Source organism: Sebastes umbrosus, chromosome 22 (genome assembly GCF_015220745.1).
Source record: "Sebastes umbrosus isolate fSebUmb1 chromosome 22, fSebUmb1.pri, whole genome shotgun sequence".
Lineage (NCBI taxonomy): Eukaryota > Metazoa > Chordata > Actinopteri > Perciformes > Sebastidae > Sebastes > Sebastes umbrosus.
In genome coordinates this window covers 18,199,330-18,216,709 of record NC_051290.1, presented here as the reverse complement: position 1 = coordinate 18,216,709, position 17,380 = coordinate 18,199,330, and the positions used below count along the sequence as shown (strand labels likewise).

The 17,380-nt window shown below is 40.7% G+C and overlaps 1 protein-coding gene across 48 annotated transcripts in view; it reads right to left on the bottom strand.

Annotated features, from left to right (window-relative positions):
* The window catches only part of LOC119481487 (receptor-type tyrosine-protein phosphatase delta-like), a 399,777-nt gene that overhangs the window by 26,286 nt on the left and 356,111 nt on the right, over positions 1-17,380 (bottom strand). For 13 of the 48 annotated variants that reach the window (XM_037758448.1, XM_037758464.1, XM_037758457.1 and 10 more), the window contains 15 exons: positions 16,771-17,352; positions 16,162-16,307; positions 14,799-14,943; positions 12,898-13,203; positions 11,825-12,018; positions 11,423-11,449; positions 10,843-10,960; positions 9,776-10,363; positions 9,238-9,338; positions 8,847-9,103; positions 6,867-6,960; positions 4,755-4,964; positions 3,532-3,692; positions 1,488-1,499; positions 452-564 (listed from right to left, as the gene is read on the bottom strand). In XM_037758448.1, the coding sequence (XP_037614376.1) occupies positions 452-564; positions 1,488-1,499; positions 3,532-3,692; positions 4,755-4,964; positions 6,867-6,960; positions 8,847-9,103; positions 9,238-9,338; positions 9,776-10,363; positions 10,843-10,960; positions 11,423-11,449; positions 11,825-12,018; positions 12,898-13,203; positions 14,799-14,943; positions 16,162-16,307; positions 16,771-17,352 (3,054 nt within the window). The remainder of the gene's footprint in view (positions 1-451; positions 565-1,487; positions 1,500-3,531; positions 3,693-4,754; positions 4,965-6,866; positions 6,961-8,846; positions 9,104-9,237; positions 9,339-9,775; positions 10,364-10,842; positions 10,961-11,422; positions 11,450-11,824; positions 12,019-12,897; positions 13,204-14,798; positions 14,944-16,161; positions 16,308-16,770; positions 17,353-17,380) is intronic. The other 35 variants (XM_037758452.1, XM_037758466.1, XM_037758453.1 and 32 more) reach the window with 9 other exon arrangements.

The window sequence follows — 17,380 nt, the reverse complement described above, 5'->3', positions numbered from 1 at the left end:
TACCATCCAAGCAGGACTGCGCTATTCTGACTAAGCATGACAAGTCTTGATGACCTGGATAACCCAGGTGCACAGGAAGACGACAGCTGCCATGAAACTGTCAAGCTTGCATTTCTGCCTCTTCATTTTTCCACTGAGAAGTGTCTCCGGGGAGGAAACTGTCAGTTTTGACCCTCCGTGCCTTTTCTAAGCACCTGTCCACTGTCTACCTGCAAATTGCTCACTTGTGTTGTGCCAATCTCGCTGCAAAGATGATGGGTACTTTTTAGGACGTTACGGTATTAGGCTTCAATGTCAGCAGTGGTTGAAAATGGAGAAACAAGATTTGACATTGCTAATTGTGAATATTACGAGCAATCAGTAGTAGTGGCATCCCTCTTCACAATGCACATTCAGTTGTAAATTCACAGAGAATGAGACGGACGTCACTGGCGTCATTCGGGATACGTACCAGGCGTTTGGAAGTTGAGGCGTCGAAGCTCAACAGGGTCAGTGGGGTGATGCAGAGGCATTTCCTTGCTGTTGGGGAGACTGCCTTTCCTAGCTTCAGATTCTGCTCTTTTTCTGCAGAACAAATAGCAAATTGTATTTTTTTTTTTTTGGTGCTCAAAACTCTCACTGTATCCAATAAATACTGCAGGCAAATATGTAATTAAGGAGGTGACAGGACTGCATTCTTACAGTACATAAGGCTACAGAGGGTGGACTAAATAACATCATCACTTCACAGTATAATGCAACCCAGTACAATAGCCCTTAACCAGTAAATGCTACCTTTTAGTGAAGCCTAATGTTCACTTTTCAATGCCAGTGTCAGATAGGGGGTCAATTCAACTCTTTAGTAATTTTGAAGCCGTAGTTGGGGGCGGTATTTAGATGGCATTATATTGTAACCTGGTCCTGTTACTGTATTTTATCGCTTCACAAAGGTATCATTTACTACAGGGCTATTGTACTGGATTATATTATGTTGTAGAGCATTCATGTTGTTTGTTTATTTTTTAGTATTTTGATTGCAAGATTCATATTTTTAGAGATATTTTAAGTGCACAACATTGTCACCTCTGACACAAGATGCCGTATGTCAGTTTCATAGAAAGCAATGTTCATTCATAGGAATCAACACAAAATTGGTCACTGACATGGATAACATTTTGTAGGAGGTCGCTAGTAATTGCAACATATATACAATGGAAATGTAATATGGTGGATATTTTTGACATTAAACATTTAAAGTTTATTAGTAGTAGCTTGGGTTTCCCAATAATTGCCTGCTGACAGGTGTCATATAAATAATGTCTCATTGTTAACAGTACATAACGTGTTTAACATATGTTCATGTTGATTAAGCACATAGCATGATTTCAGGAATGACATCAACTCCAGTTGGCGACCAATTTCTATGTGTTTATATATAGTATGTACATTCGAGGGAGAAAAGGGGTTTAAAGGGAGTTAGTTTATCTCTACTTCTCTCTCACTCTTACCTGTCTGGTTTGCTGCTCCATTGGTCAGCAAGGAAAGAAATATCGACACAACATTAGGTGGCAAGACCTTTGGCTTTATATAATGGAGAATTCCAGAAACGTTTCTTTAGAATGAGTGAATGACTGCCTTTATGAGAGACAAACGATACCAATCATATCCCGATTTCTCCTTTGCGTGCGAGATTAGCGACGCTTCACTTGATAATTTCTGCTCAATTATGCAGCTTTGGGGCCTCTTTGTTTCAAATACTAGTTTCCCAGGTGCATCCAAGATTCGAACATTGTATCTCTGCTATTTCAAGCAGTTTCAGCTGATTGCTTCTTGTTCAAGCATAAAAGTCATCTCTTGACTCCTAATTGCCGTGTCTGTCTTTCCCTGTACTGTTACATTTATTGAAATTAAGAATTATGCATATTCAAGATTGATGCATGTGGTATTATAAATGTGAACCTTTGAGATCATAATTTTGAATGCATGTGCAAACATTAAGCATATACCACATTAAAATGCATATTATTTAAAAAAAATTATCATTTAGTTTGGTAGCAGACATGACTTGACTTAAATTATTCCATGTGTAGGTGCACAGATGACTCTGATTTATGTGTCTCTCTGATGAAGCCGCACATAGTTATTCCCATGTCCTTTCCCAGAGCTCGACATAACATGGTAGTTGCCCTTTGTTTTGCACAAGAGGAGCATTCTGTCACGTAAAAATTGATCTTGACAAGAGAAATATCTCCTAGTTATGCACTGAATGTTCCCTAACGTGGCGGTGACACCGGCTTGGTAATCGATGTGTAAATCTGCCTGCCACAAATGGAAACACCCCCTGAAGCCCCACCCGCACACACGGTCTTTGTTCACTTTCAATTCACCTTTTGTATTATCCAAACCAAAACTTGATATAAATGGAATCCAAGGACAATAAGGTGTAAGAGAATAAAGCTGTACGCGTAAACCTCTTACATTACACTATTGATGTATTTTTTAGTCTTCAGTATTGGTGCTGATTATATTGTGCTGACTCTTCACTGACTAATCTTACCTGCACAAAATTACTTCTTGAGGACTACTGTGAAATTCTGCTTAGGGCTGGACATTTGATTGAACGAACACTGCAGAAAATTTGCCTTATGTAAAAGGTGAAAAGATAGTGAAGGACGGAAAAGAATCTGTGCGAATGCGTGCAAGATATGTGCATGTGTGTATCCTGGCGAAGCAGGAGGGCACCATAAGGTCAGAGTCGGGATCTAGAGCTAGTCTCCCTCGTGGAATGGGTAGTAGTAAAAGGGGGGGAGGGGTGAGGGCGACTGGGATGCTTGCCCAGGCCCCAGGGCATCTCTCTAAAGCTGCACACACATGCAGTGACATGCAGCAGATAGTCAAAGCTCTCCCCTCCTACGCTTGACTGATGAGCAGTGACAGCACGAGGTCTCGCTACCACTAGGGGGTTTCAGACAAAAAAAAAAATCTGTTTTGATTCGGTGTGAAAGTGCACTACTGCGAGTGATTTCCACAGTTTTGCATGTGTTTGTGTGTGTTTGTGTGTGTTTGTGCGTGCAGGGGCGTATATGGATGTGTCTGATTAACTTTCACTCAACGCACGTGTCTGTGTGAAGGATTGTGGGCGTCTGCATTTGATGGCTTAACAGTTCGGGGAGCCGTATGTTTGGATTTACACCACTTGAGATTTAGTTTGTATGTGTGTGTGCTACTGAGAGTCAGGGTCATAGATAGTCTGAAGATCAATGTGCCTCAGGCTTAAAATTAAAATCTTACATTTAGTGTCTGTATTCCAATGTGCTAATTAAAGATTTGCGCGTGGTGGTGTATTGATTAAATATTGAGTAGTCATACATAAAAATTGAGTTGATACACATGAATTTTAAGTGCACATAAGTAACAATATGTACCGTATGTAATATTTATGTCAGGTGTTAAGGTTGTTATCCCATCTGAGGTGGATTCCTGTGCATTTGTTTCACTTAGTGGGGATTATTTTTATAATTCTATATTCAAATAATCATTTAATAGTCTCACCTTTTGTAGAGGAGGATGGCAATGACGATGCATATGATGAAGACGACAGCTAGCACAGGGCCCACCACCCAGATGAGGCCTTCCTCCTCATCGATGATCGGCTGGGGGTCGATGTCTGCTGACACGACTGGGTCGGAGTAGGGGCTTGTGGCATACATGATCTGAGCCAAGGAAAAGCAAATCAGTGATCAATATTCTAGGTTATAATCGGTGTTGTTGTTTTTCAAACACCATATTCTGCTTCTATGTACTGAACCTCATCCTGCTCCTTATGCCGTAATTTTATCTATAATCTGGTGATTTTGAAAGATAATTTCTGACATCCGTAGCTGAACGCTGAGGGATACAGTAGACTTTTTTGAACTCAAGATATTCAAAGCACTACTGCAAGACTTCAATTAATTTACCCTGACTGCAGAGCATATCTAACAAGACTCTGACAAAGCCAGCATGACCAACAATACAAATTAAAAGGCAATTCCAAGTTTTGCTGTGCAATTTCTGCTAAGCTGCAGTTTGACCAATCAAAATTATCTTCAATATCTCTCCTATACAGGAGCCTTGATTGAACTATTTCACATTCTACGAGGAGATTAGAAAAAAAGGTCTTGTGGGAAGAAAATATATGCTTCAGTGGGCAAATTAGAGATTTCCCTCCGTTCGCCATTATCGTTTTGCTCTACCTGAACTCGGGGTTAGCAGAGAGAGTGCGAGGCAGCACTATAGACCCTGCAGCTCATCAAATCCTTCATCACGCCCGCGGCTGCCTAATCATGCGGCGTTCGGGTCTTCGGTCCAGACAGACACATGCGCACGTACACACTAACTGCAGCAGCTGAGAGATAAGGTGGACCGCACGTAGGACGCAATTAAAGAGGAGCGCTGTTATCGAGGTATTCCTGCGATCAGCTAAGGTCTTAAGGGGTTTCTCTCCCCAAAGCAGCAAGGGTCAGCTTCTTGGGCCAGCTGCAGCTTTAAGTTTTTAAGACGAAACCTAGCAAGGGCTCCGAGTAACACATCTGACCAGAAGCAAACTCCGACCCTCCGCCAAGATGCGGTGGATTTAACCCTCTATGTTTAATAACATGAACAGTCTCTAGCACAAAGACCATGAGATCACTAGCACAGGATATCCCAGAGGAGAACAAGCTCATGTCTGAGGCTGAACTCAAGTATAATATGAGAAAAGTGGAGATAATACATGTGCGAGAAAGCAGACTTACGTTTTCAGACATCTCCAAAACAGCAAGCACAAAGAAGATGTACTCCTGGCCATTCTGGAGTTGCTTGTTTTCAAAGCCCCTGTAGGTCTTGCCGTCTCCCAGGGTGAAATCGTTGGGCAGGTCTTTGAAGTAGGCAGCGATATAGGCTTTGGGTTCCGCCTGCCTCCGGAACCGAAGGCCTCTGCTAGTTTGGTTTATCTCCTTCAGCAGCTACAGTGAGGAGTAAGAGGCAGACAGTTGATAACACATAGGGACACATTCTTCCACCACACATGAAAACACATCCACACAAACCAAATCTGTCTATCTAGATTCCTTTCTGATTGCAGAGCTGAAAACGCTGATTGCAATAGGCAGAACATTACAAAAAAGATCAATGACTTATTTCATCTGGGTTTTTTTTTTACTACAAAAGATGTGAGATTAAAAGATTGTGTGAATTTCCTGCATATAAAGCAGTTGAGGATTATCCAACAGCGTCAAACAGGAAAAAAATAAGAGAGACTGGATAATTTTTTGCTGGATTTGATTAACATTATTTATTTTCCAATTCGTTTTTTTCATAAATATGAATGAAAGATATGATAAATTACATTATGTATCAACAAATGGCTTAAAACTGTGTTATGCCATGTATAAAAAAAAATATCTTAAAAATTAAAAATGAGTATACTATTGGCAGGGATTACCCAAAACATTTGTACACTTGAATATTTCTCCAATGTCACTGCCAGGAAGGAAATTATTACTTATCAAACCACTGATTTTTTTTCTTCCAATGTTCATAGTCTCCACAGTAACTCATATTAGAGCCAAGAATACCACCTTTGCTCCTTCAACCAGCAATAATAATACTAATAGGCTGAAAGAAACTCATCAAGTGTGCCCTTCATACAAGTCTGCTCCATCCGACTTTAAACTTCCAGTACAAAGCGTGGATCATAATTATGCTAATCAAGCCTGGCTAGTTGTCTGGGCATCTGATTTCATATCTCTGACTTGGGTGCACGGACGAGTGTGTGCGTGCGCGCTCTGTGCGCCTGTCATTCACATTAGAGTGTGTGCGTTCTCGTGTGTGCTCTGTTATGGCTGCGGGGCTGTTGGTGCTGCCCGATAATGTCTTCAATCATCTCTCCTGTCAACACGGCTAAATCTAGCTGCCCTTGGGAAAAGTTGTGAAAAGGTGAGTGCCAATATTGACAAACAAATAAATTCTGACAGAGGGGCGACTTTTGGGCAATCGGTCAAGGCTACAGACATGGGCCTGTAGGCATGAGCTGTAAAGCCAATGCCAGATGAGACATGGTGTGTTTTTTCTTTTAGCCCCCAAGACACTAGATACATTGTGATGTTTATACAATAGAAAATAAATATTTGAAAACTCACAGTTTCAAAATAAGTTATAATTTGCCAGAGGATTTCACAAATAAGAATGCTTGCCAGAATTTCCTTTTTTTTTGTAACCTAAAGGGGAATAACTTTTTAGAAGCTTCCATTCCTACACATTTCTAGGACTGCAGAATATGCTGCACTGAATGTGCAGAACCATTAGCTTTCAATGTTTGACATTGCATATAAAGGAATACCTCAAATGTAATCACAGCTTAGGATACATAGTGATACAAAGGGTCCGTTTGCTTACACGTTTAATCATACCTGCATTGCACAGAAGCTCATGAATTATCTCAACTGACTAAATATAAAAGTTGTCAAGTGTTTTGTGCATACGCAGTAGCCTAGCTTTGCCTGGATTGGGAAGAGACATGAAGGCCTGATGCAGCTCTTCAGGTAATTACCACAGACACAAAGAGGAGGAGGAGGAGGTGGGGATGGGGGTTGAGTTTGCAGTGCACTTGATGGCTACTTCATGTTCTCATTTCCATATGAACAGTGCTCTCTGCAGCTATTTGCGTCAATCAGCGAGACTCATCTCCTCTTCCTCCTGCCCTCTTAATGGCCTCAACTTATTTTTTTCCAGTTTTGAGAAAAGAAATGTGTGGTATGTGCACACAGATATATAGGCTCTGTTAGGAAGCTGTGTACGATAACTGGATAATAGAAAATTTCACTTTCATCATAAGTCATTATAATCAGCTCAGCCATTAAAGTTACCTCCTCCAAATTCATCTCATCAGGATTGTCCCAGGGTTTGAAAAACTTGCCGGTGCGCTGCTTCTTCAGAGGCACTACCACAATGTAATATCCCCTGGAAAATAGAATGTAAAATATATTAATGATCTAGACATTTTAAAAGACACAAGTTCTATTTGCACATCAAAGGTCACTATTTCCTGGATAAACAAAACCCTGTATGACAGGAACAACAAATACAGCATTGCCCAATGTCCACAATGTCGACCTGTATTAGAGAGGGTAGTCAGCTTACCAGAAGCTGATAAAAAGATGCATAATCATGCCATTAGCAGTTTATGCAAGTCTTTATCACTTGATTGGGGCCATTTTCCTCTATGTTTTCTATTTAATTTAAGCATGTTCAGAGAAGTCGGGCAATACGGTTACACCTCACTGGGGCCCCCCGTGGGCTAATTAGGAGACCTCTGCGAACGCAGAAAAGATACAGAATTAGAGGGATTTTCATCCCTTCATCAGGGTGGCAGGAGAGATAACAGCTTCTGCCAGAGTTTTCTGGGCTTCCATGTTGGGCACTGCACAAGCTAGCGTTAGCCAGCAAGGCAGTGTGGCAGGCTAATGGGAAACTAATTAGCTTAAGCTCTGGCATGGGAGACAGTGGGCCAAGTGCATCCAGCAAGATCAAAAAACCCAAGATGGGTTTGAAGCATCAGTCTACAATCGGATGTGTTGCTTGGCCTTCTGACAACCCTGGGCTTTGTTGAAAGGCTCTAAGAGACTTTATAGGGCTTAGAGGAGTGCGCTTAAATGAGTCGGGCAGCTTCAGTGTGTAATGACTGAGGTGAAGTGGATATTACACTGAAATGTAGGGATGAATATAAATTACTGTTTTGGCAGAATTACCCCCGACAAGGTCAGCTATCAAGTTATCGTCTTTATTTCGATCCATAATGCATCAGTGAGAAATAATAATCAGTAATATGGACATTAGTAACGGACAGAGAAAGGTCCACGGCACCATAGTGATGTCTCTACAAGTCACATATCCAAGAAAAGAGCCATTTTTATACAGTAAAATACTATTATGCTTGATGCAATTTGGCAATTACAAGTAGGGCAGTACCCAAATCTGGATATTCAACTCAGAGACAGCACTTCAGGTTGATGCACCAGTCAGGGGTCATTTTAAGACAAGATTCGGCTTGTTATAGTTTACAGCCTGCCTTGCTGTTCTCCTGCATTAAGGTCTTTGCCCACCGAGTCCGTATTTTTCGTATTTTTTAAATCCGTCATCCGATAAAAAAACTTTTACGCACAGAGACTGTGCACATTGAGTCCGATGTGTTTTATCATTCATATCAAAATTCACATTATGAGACAAAACTAAATGAATTACGTGGGTGCGAAGGATAGCGCTAGTCCCAAATGGGGAAAATGAATGAAAAACAATGGCAAGAAGCTATCGTTTTCGTACATCTTTTGTTTTGCAATTATTCCCAATTCCAAGCTGTTCTGCAATCAATCTATCTGCTACAATCTATCTTTAAATTCTGCATCTCTGTATTCTTGTATTTCTTTATCATAAAATGCTTTGTGCTGGGAGACGAAGTGAATGTTTATAACGCCATTTTTGGTTGCTGACGTTTGCACAGACGGTGGATCTGAGTGGTCGAACATCCCTCTTTTGGCTTTTGATGGATGCAAACAAACGCAGAACATCAAACCTGTTCCGAAAACTTTAATGACGGACGAAAGTTTGGGAGTTAGTGTGTAAACGTGATTGACACAATGAAAAAATACGGACTTGGTGTGCAAAGGACTTTAGGCTGTGTACAATAACACAGCAAAAATAAAGAAGAAAAAGGGCATTCATTTGACTGACAAAATGCGAGTCAACTTTGGGGCTTTTCGACTGATGATTCACATCATCAACGTTCAGGGGGGGGAGGACTCGATTACAAGTGATTAGAATTCACCGTTAGTTCGATCATCTCTACTCACCTTACTCTCTCGGCTGTCTGCACTGTTGGTAGCTCCACAGTCACCATACCGTCTGAGTTGGTCTTGCCGATCAGGTAGGGTTTGGTGCGGAGAATGTCTGGGGCCGTCATGGTGGACACACGATGCTGCAGACCTCCGGCACTGTTGCCACGATTGGTCAGGAGGAAGGAGTACTGTGTCTCAGGTTGAAGACCCGTGATTAGCTTCATCGTTAGCTTCCCATCCACCTCCACGCTCTGCCCGTTATCGTAAAGGATCTGTATGTGAATGAGTTGATGTTTCATGTGAAGTCTTTGTTGCGGATGCTAACTGAATCATTTTCCGTGTCATAGTAATGTGTAGAGTACGTCAATACATATGAAAATGTTATATTTGTCTCGGCAGTGCTCACAGTGAAAGGCTGAGCTGGGTTGTAGGTTTCTGGGATTTCCCAGGTCAGCAACACGGATGTCTTCATGGCAGCTCTCACATGAAAATTTTTTGCAAACACTGCTAAAAGAAAGGGGGAGCAGGTGATTTAGACACAAAACATCCTTTTCTTTTTTAAATCTATCTACACTAGTGGTCCCACACCAGTGCTTACCTGAGAATGTCTCCTTCAAAACCAGGCTGAAATAAGTACTACGCTGAGCTCAACACTTTCCTCTTACCTTCTTACCAACACCAACTCTTAAATTAATGACTGACCTTGGCATGACTGACGAGACACAAAAAGACATACATACTTACACCATGTGAGTTTCTTAAATCATTCTTAGATTAGGGAGACTAAGGGTAGGACAATATGTGAATACCAAAGTCCTGTGGTTGATTCCATACTTCTGCAATTTGAAGCTTTCAGAGGAAGCTGCTGTGGTTGGAAAGGGCTGCGCAGGTAAAGGTTGGTTTTAAAAGGGAAAGAGCAAAAAAGGTTCAGGGACTAGTCCTACCTTGATCCAAAGGCTGTGTCCTGAATTGGACACTTGGGCTATAGGAACCAGAGCCCTTGCTGGTGAAGGCACACATTTTAATATCATAAGTGGTATCTGCCTTAAGGCCATCCAGGATAACTGTTGATTCCGGGGCGGTGATGAAGAGTTCTGAGGGACTGCGTGGGCTGTTGATGTCCTTATACTGCAGAGCATATTTCACTATTTGGCCGTTTCGCTCTGCCAGCAAAACAGGTTGCCAGGTAACCTGGATAGTGGAGGTGGTAGCACCCTCCGCTGTAATGCTCTGAGGGTAGCCGCTTGGGACGTCCTCATTTGTGGTGACTTCTTTGACCGTCTCTTCACCGAAGCCCACCTTGTTGCGCGCGGAAAGACGGAAAGTGTATGAGGCTCCCTTATGGATCTCTTTGGTAGTGTAGTGGTTCTCTCGCTCGGGGAACTCGATTACAGTCAGAGGATCCACGTCTTTGCGGCCAAAGCGGAGGCGATAGCCTTGCAGGGGACCATGGGTTATTGCTGGGGGATGCCACTGGAGGAGAGCTGTGCCCATGTTGGTTGTACTGACCATTAGCCGAGGTTTATCAGGAACTAAGACAATACCAATGGAGAAAAGGACAACTTGTTATAAATATGGTTAACCATTTTTCTATTTTATCATATATGTAGTGGGCAGGCATTATCAGTCGATGTACTATCTGTGTGATTGTGAGTACTTCTAAGTAATTTTACTGTGGTATAAATGTGCCAAAAGAGGCGAGTAAAAGACCTGAACTCGGGTGTCCTTTTTTTCCTTGTCCTTCCTTCACTCCCTCTACATTTTTCATTATTTTTAAAATGCCTCCAGCATTGCTGTGTCACACCAGTGGGTAAGAGTTATTGCACTAAATGAGACAGCAATTAACTGCATTCACACTTTACACGCTTGATGACAAGAATATCTGCCTAGTGCTATTTTTTCCTTATTGGCAGCACTTTCACAGCTTTACAGAGCAGAAATGCAGTTTCATATAAAAAAGTATATTAGCAGAGAACCACAGGAGGTTTGAGAGCGGTCACGGTTACGATACCTGCGCCAGTGGTGGTGATCAGTTTGGGCTTGCTGCGTGCACCATCGCCCTTTGTCGTATAGGCTCCCACAGTAACTGAATATGTGGTCTCAGCCTGCAGTTCTGTGATGATCATTTCCTGTAAAGAGGCAGGACTTTAGTTGTAGAACACTCACTCGCTGATTTGCAGATACAAGCAAGTAGAGGGATAAAAGTGGGATGTGATGTCAGCATAATCATCACAAAAGACACAACAGACACATTCTCTCACTTCAAATTCAGGCATGCTTCAGTGGAAAAGGATAGTGTTGATAAGCTTTGGTAAATAAATACTTGGCAAAGAGTATGTTTCTTCGGTGTGTAACAAAATAACCTTGTCAGTGAACACACAACAGAATTCAAACCTTTCAGGTCAGTATTAGTGTTAGTCGAGAATTCCAGCTGCAGTTGTCGTAGTATCTTAAGAAGTTGAAATAGCGCTCAACCTAATGCTCTAAACCTTGAGGTCTTGAACTCGTAATGCACAAAATACACATGCCATTCATGCAGAGGATGAAAGCAGGGGAAAAAGATTGGGATTTTGTCAAGTTTAACTACTCACATGTTCAGTTGTATCATCATATTCCCACTGATTATGATATAAGAATATGGAGAGAAAAGAGACAACAAATAAGGCCAGGCACAGACATTAATCACTGGTGAGAAAATATGCACACAGTTTGTCTGCAACCACCAAATAAATTTGTTTGTTGTAAAAATAATGATATCAAGTGTAGATAAATATGTGCCCAAATTCTGCATCAGGTAGAATTGTAATTTGTGACATACCTGTTAAATAATCACTACTCACTTTACAGAGTTCAATTACTGATATGACAGGATGAAAGTGAGCTTTTTTCCACTCCGAATAAAAGACTTTGCTGTAGCGCATGTAAAGGTGTGAGAGAGAAAGCGATACTATGTGTCTGAGAGATGAGGTGGCTGGCTGAGAAGGGTGTTTTACCTGGGCATCATCAATCAGGATGTCCTTGATGACTGGCTGTCCTGTGGGCTCCCCATTAACCATCCTGACATAGTGCACCTGGTACCCTCGGATCTGACCGTGCTGCTTGGTGGGCATCGGTGAACGCCAGATCACTTTAATTGATGAGGAGTTGACAGCCTCCACCTCAACTTTACGAGGTGGCCCGCTAGGAACTGGAGGAACACCATGGGATAGAAGAAAAAAAGTCAAAATTATAGAGAACCCCTTGCACCCTCCTTTTTTAAATCTTGCCCAAAAGCCGTTGCGCAAAATGCTGCAGTGACAAAAAAATCACAAAAGTGCAGCAAACTGCAACAAGCACTGCATGACATCAATATTTCAACAATGGTAAGGGGAAAAAACAACAGCAAAAACAGGTCTGACAACTGACCTAATCTTGAAACATTAAAAATGGGTAGAGTGGATTTTTAAAACATGGAATAAAAATGTGTTTTGCCAAAATAGAAAAGTGGAGCCAAAGGGGGGCTTCAAGTGTTTCAAGTACTTGAAGCACTACAAGAATTTTGGCTATGGTGCGAGGAAAAAAAATGAATAAAAAAATGATTCTATCACATGAGGGGAAAAAAAATATAAAAAAATGGCCTTCAAAAAATTCTTCCACCTTTTGTTATTCCCACTGTCCAGAACTTGTCCTTTTGCCAAGTTCCTTAAAAAAAAAAAATGCTGCCTTTAAAAAACACTGCAGAGAATATTTCAAAAATGACAGTTGGGACTGGAAGTTGGAGGCCTTCAGTTGAAAATGTCATACCATGTGTTGAAATTGAGCAGCGTAGGGAAAAAAAAGTAAAAAAAGAAAAAGAAAAAAGGTGCTTTCTCAAAGTGAGTCACAGTTTGCGTGGTTGAAAAAGTGCACAGTCCAAAAATGGGGCTAAAAGTATCAAGTGGCGACAGTCTTTTATATTAGAAGCAGGCAGAGAGGGTAGAAAAAGAAGAGGGAGTTGTAGATATAGGCGAGGTTGTTAGTATTGACGGGGTAGGTTAAGAGGGGTAGACTGGATTTGCAGCTGGAGCTCTGTTTAGCGAACACATACCATCCTCCTCTGTGCGGATGATCTGTGGCAGGCTTTCCGGTCCTGCCCCGACATCTGTGAGAGCAGTGACCGTCACACGGTACTCAGTCCATTTCTCCAGGTTTTCCAAAAGGTACTGAGAGCTTTCCGAAGGGATGTCGGAGATTTGATGAGCAGTAGTATCCTCCCCTTCAGTCGCAGCATATTGGATGGCGTATTGCGTTATGATCCCATTTTGTAATTCCACTGGGGGTGGCCGCCAACTTACCAGGACGTTGGTGGAGCTGGGGCTATAGCACTTGACGTCCTGAGGTGGGCCTGAGGGTTCTGGTTGGTGAGTTGGATTTGGTGCAGGTGAAGGGTTTTTTGTTTGGTCAGGCCGTCCAGTGAGTTGGATTTTTGTTTTAAAGGAGTTTCAGTTTTGGTTTGATCGGGGTGATGATGGTAGAATTGACCAAACAAAGGAAAAAAGAAAAGGAACATAAAATGACACAAAATGAGGAAATAGCACAAGGACTTATGTGGGTAAATAAAAAGTATATCAAATCAATGAAACATTACAAATACAGACAAAACAAAAGGCAAAAAACACAAAAGTGTGCACACTGATGATGAATGGAAGGTGTTGATTGGGAAAAGGACATCTTTAACATATGTAACCTACCTTTTGTCATGGAAAAAATAAATTATAAAAAAAGGGAAACAAAAATCATATATCCTAATATTCTATTTGTTAGATCCTTTTAATTCTAAAATGAAAACCTAAAAATATTTGAATGTACTTCAGAAATTTAAGATAAACCATTCCAAAATAAATGTAGTGATATCTAAGACAAATTTGGCAAGCAGTTACCATCAATCCAAAAACATAAAGGTTGATGCTTTAACTATTTAAAATAGAAAAATGTTGTATTTGTCACCAACCTTTCCGAAGCCTGTTGGTTTGTGGTAAAAGCCTGATTGTACAACAGAGAACTTCCCAAGGAGACACGACTGATTTATTAGATTCTGATAACATTGGCATGCACTTTTTGATTTACTTCAGGACAAACAATTGGGCAAAGTTTGAGCTTTTATACCCACCTGATCCCTGCCCTTGTCTTTCAGAGACCTCAGATTTATGTTAGATTTGCAAAGGCAAACAGTTCAGTGTGTTTTCACTTTTGGAGAATACTCTAACTGGTAATCAAAATGAGGTGAACTGCACTGGATTTAGTTTAACTTTGTAACAGAATCCAATTTTTTCAATTTCATAAATCTGTGGTCTTTTGGGTGGAAAAGTCCCTAACTACAGAGACAATACTTGAGCTTTCTATGATATCGTTACTCCACAACTTTCTTGATTCTAATTTGAAATGTGTATAAACGTCAATGCCGAAAATGGGAAAATCCCAAGTGGTTCTTGGCAGTGTTGCTACATAGAAAGCTCATTCTCAAAAAATCCCTACTCTCTTATTTTTGGCTGACGTGCAATGTCAAGAGACAAGGCTTCCTGAAATGCCCTTTCCCTTATGAGAAACAGTTGGGTAACGCGGATGTGGGCATTCATATAAATAATTCAAGGCTTTATCATTAATTTCAGTCAAGACTGTTTTTGCACAACAAAGATGGAGAGAGGTAGTTTTTGTAACCTTGTCTCGTGACTTTACAGGAAAGCCTGGGTACGCTGTCCATGCAACCTTTTCAAAGTGAATACTGCATGGTCAGGTAACACTTATTTACTATTTCAAGTGTTTACATCTTTTCAAATGCATCAACCCTTTGAAGAAAAGTCATATTTGCTTTATCTGTGCTCAGGACCTTCCTGACATTCTTGTCACTTTTTTGGAGGGATTTTGCAGCACACTTAAATTTGGAATGCATTTGAAAATGTGTTCCTTCGCAAATAGTTTAAACTCTGTCAGATAAGGAAGAAGACCTACGTGTCTGTGGGGTTTCTGCCGAGATCTCATTGGTGTAAGCTCCAACTCCATGTTTACTACGGGCAGCCAGCCGGAAAGTATAAGTAGTGAAGGGCTTCAAGTCCTTCAGCAGGTATGTTGTTGTCGGCTCAAAGCTGATACGTTTCTGTGGAGAAAGTTTTCCTATTGTCAGTTTTAATTAAAGACAGGGAGTTCCAAATAAAAAATGAATAGAAAAATGCTGCTTTTTGATATGAAAATAAAACTTGAGGGTACAAGATGTTGCTGTCAGAAATAAAACTAGATTATAGAGTAGAAACTAGATTATTTAAATGAGTGTCACGCTCAATTTAGTACACTTGATAGTGATTGACGAGTTGCATGGTGAAGCCCACTCTTTAATAGTGTCTGACCAATGTCTTCCTTTACATTACAGATTTATCATGCTGTATGAACTACTCCTGATTACACAAACAGTAATTATACAGTCAGATGGCTGTCTTTTATTAGTGTTGTCCGTTATGGTGTAACTTCACAATTTTTTTGATCATAAACTGTTCATAACTAATTACCATCAATATTAGGGGTGTAATAAGATATCGCAAATGTCGAGTATCACAATATTATGTTTTGTGATACTGTATCGATTTTAAAAAAAAACCACTTGATTTTTAATTAATAGTTTACATGCAAATATTAACTCAGTCAATACTTTAATTCATTTGCAAAAGAGATGTTCCCTCTCAAAGTAGTGCTATTATGTTTGATGCTACAGGGATTGTGATAAATGCAAATGTGATATATGCAAATGGTGGTGTGTTCTTTATACTATGACAATTTTCCATAAATTTGATTTAAAAAATTGCATTGTATTGCTTACAGTGTTGCAATATATTGGAATATATTGAATCATAACCCCTGTATCATGATATGTATCGTATCGACAGATTCTTGCCAATACACAGCCCTAAAAAAATATTGTTAATATCCATTTAAACAACGCTGGACCTGTAAATTGCACCATGTTATTGTTATATAAGAAAATATGCCCATTTCTTTTCACTGTATTTTACTTTATTATTATTTTTTATGTCACGGGTCATGTAGAGACAAGAATTAAAACACATTAAAATAGACCAACTTAATCCTACAGGTCTGGTTTTATGTAAATATATATAACTTATTAATCAGTGCAATTGGTATTAATATGTTGGGGAAGCACAAAAAAATTATAATTTAATGACACTACATAAACAAATATGCAAGATTGCATAACACAATCAAACTACTACTCAGTAATTAGTTACTGTGTGTATTTTGTTTGTTATAACAGACTTTTAATCTAATGGATGGCCAAAATGGGTCAAAGTCAGGAAATAATTACCTCCTCTTTGTCATCCCTCTTCCTGTACATAAGTTCATATCCTGTAATTGAATTTTCCTGTCCAGTCTGCGCCGGGGCGATCCATGACAGTAAAATACTTGTTTCTGATTTGGCTTCTCCTCTGAAGTCGGTTGGTTGGGAAGGAACTGCAATGGGAATGAAGAGAAGAATTCATTACTCTCCACATCTTGCACTATTCATTATCTTTACAGTCATGCTGGCACAAATGCCACTTTGTGGTTAGAGTTATTGCTACAAGAGCCACATTGTATTTCAGGAGACAGTCGTTTCAGCCAAATTAGTACAGTGCAGACAAAGAAAATGCTTTTTCATAAGAAGTAAATAACTACTAGGCATTTGAATTTCTTGTTCTTAGTTAACTTTTTTGATACAAAACTACTTTTCCCTCTTGAGAAAGCCAATTGAAGTTTTTGCTGACAGCCTCAAGATGTTTGTGTGTTTACAACTATAAACCACTAATGAGGATCTGTGACTAAAATAACGTGGATTCAAAAATGTTTGTGACACTCCAAGTTTTATTGTGGAGTCTGAACATTTGTTAAACTTTGAAGTTGTTCAATTATAACAACCAAAACAACCCATGCTCACCTCCCGTCTTAGCGATGATTTGAAGGTCTGCGGAAAGAGGTCCATCGCCTACTGAGGTGTAGGCCAAAACCTTGATGTAGTAGGTCTTATTGGGGATAAGGCCCTGGATGGTGACAAAGTTAGACCCCCGAACAATCTGCTTCTCCCAGAGGTTGACATGCAGGCTGGAATCCATGGTGTAATAGACTCGGTAGCCCATGATCTGCCCGTTAGCCTCCTCCGGTTCATCCCAGTGGATGACAGCTGTGGTGGTGCTCAGCATGTGACCTCTGACTTGCCTCGGTGCCGTGCTGGGTGCCTGCTCCGCTGTTTTGGCCTCTATGCTCTCACTGGGTGGCCCTCGCCCGATGTTGTTCACCGCCACCACCCGAAACTCGTAGTCCGAGTACGGGCTCAGGCCTCCCACGCTGTACCGAGTGGTGGCTACGCCATCGATCTCCTTGTACGAGTCCTCCGAGTACTTGGACTTGTGTTGGATGATGTAGTAGGACACCGGTTCAGGATTGCCAGAGTCCCAAGTCAATGTTATGCTGGTGGCTGTGCGCTCGGTCACCACAGGAATACCAGGAGCCTTGGGCAATGCTGTGATGATAATTATTACATAAATATT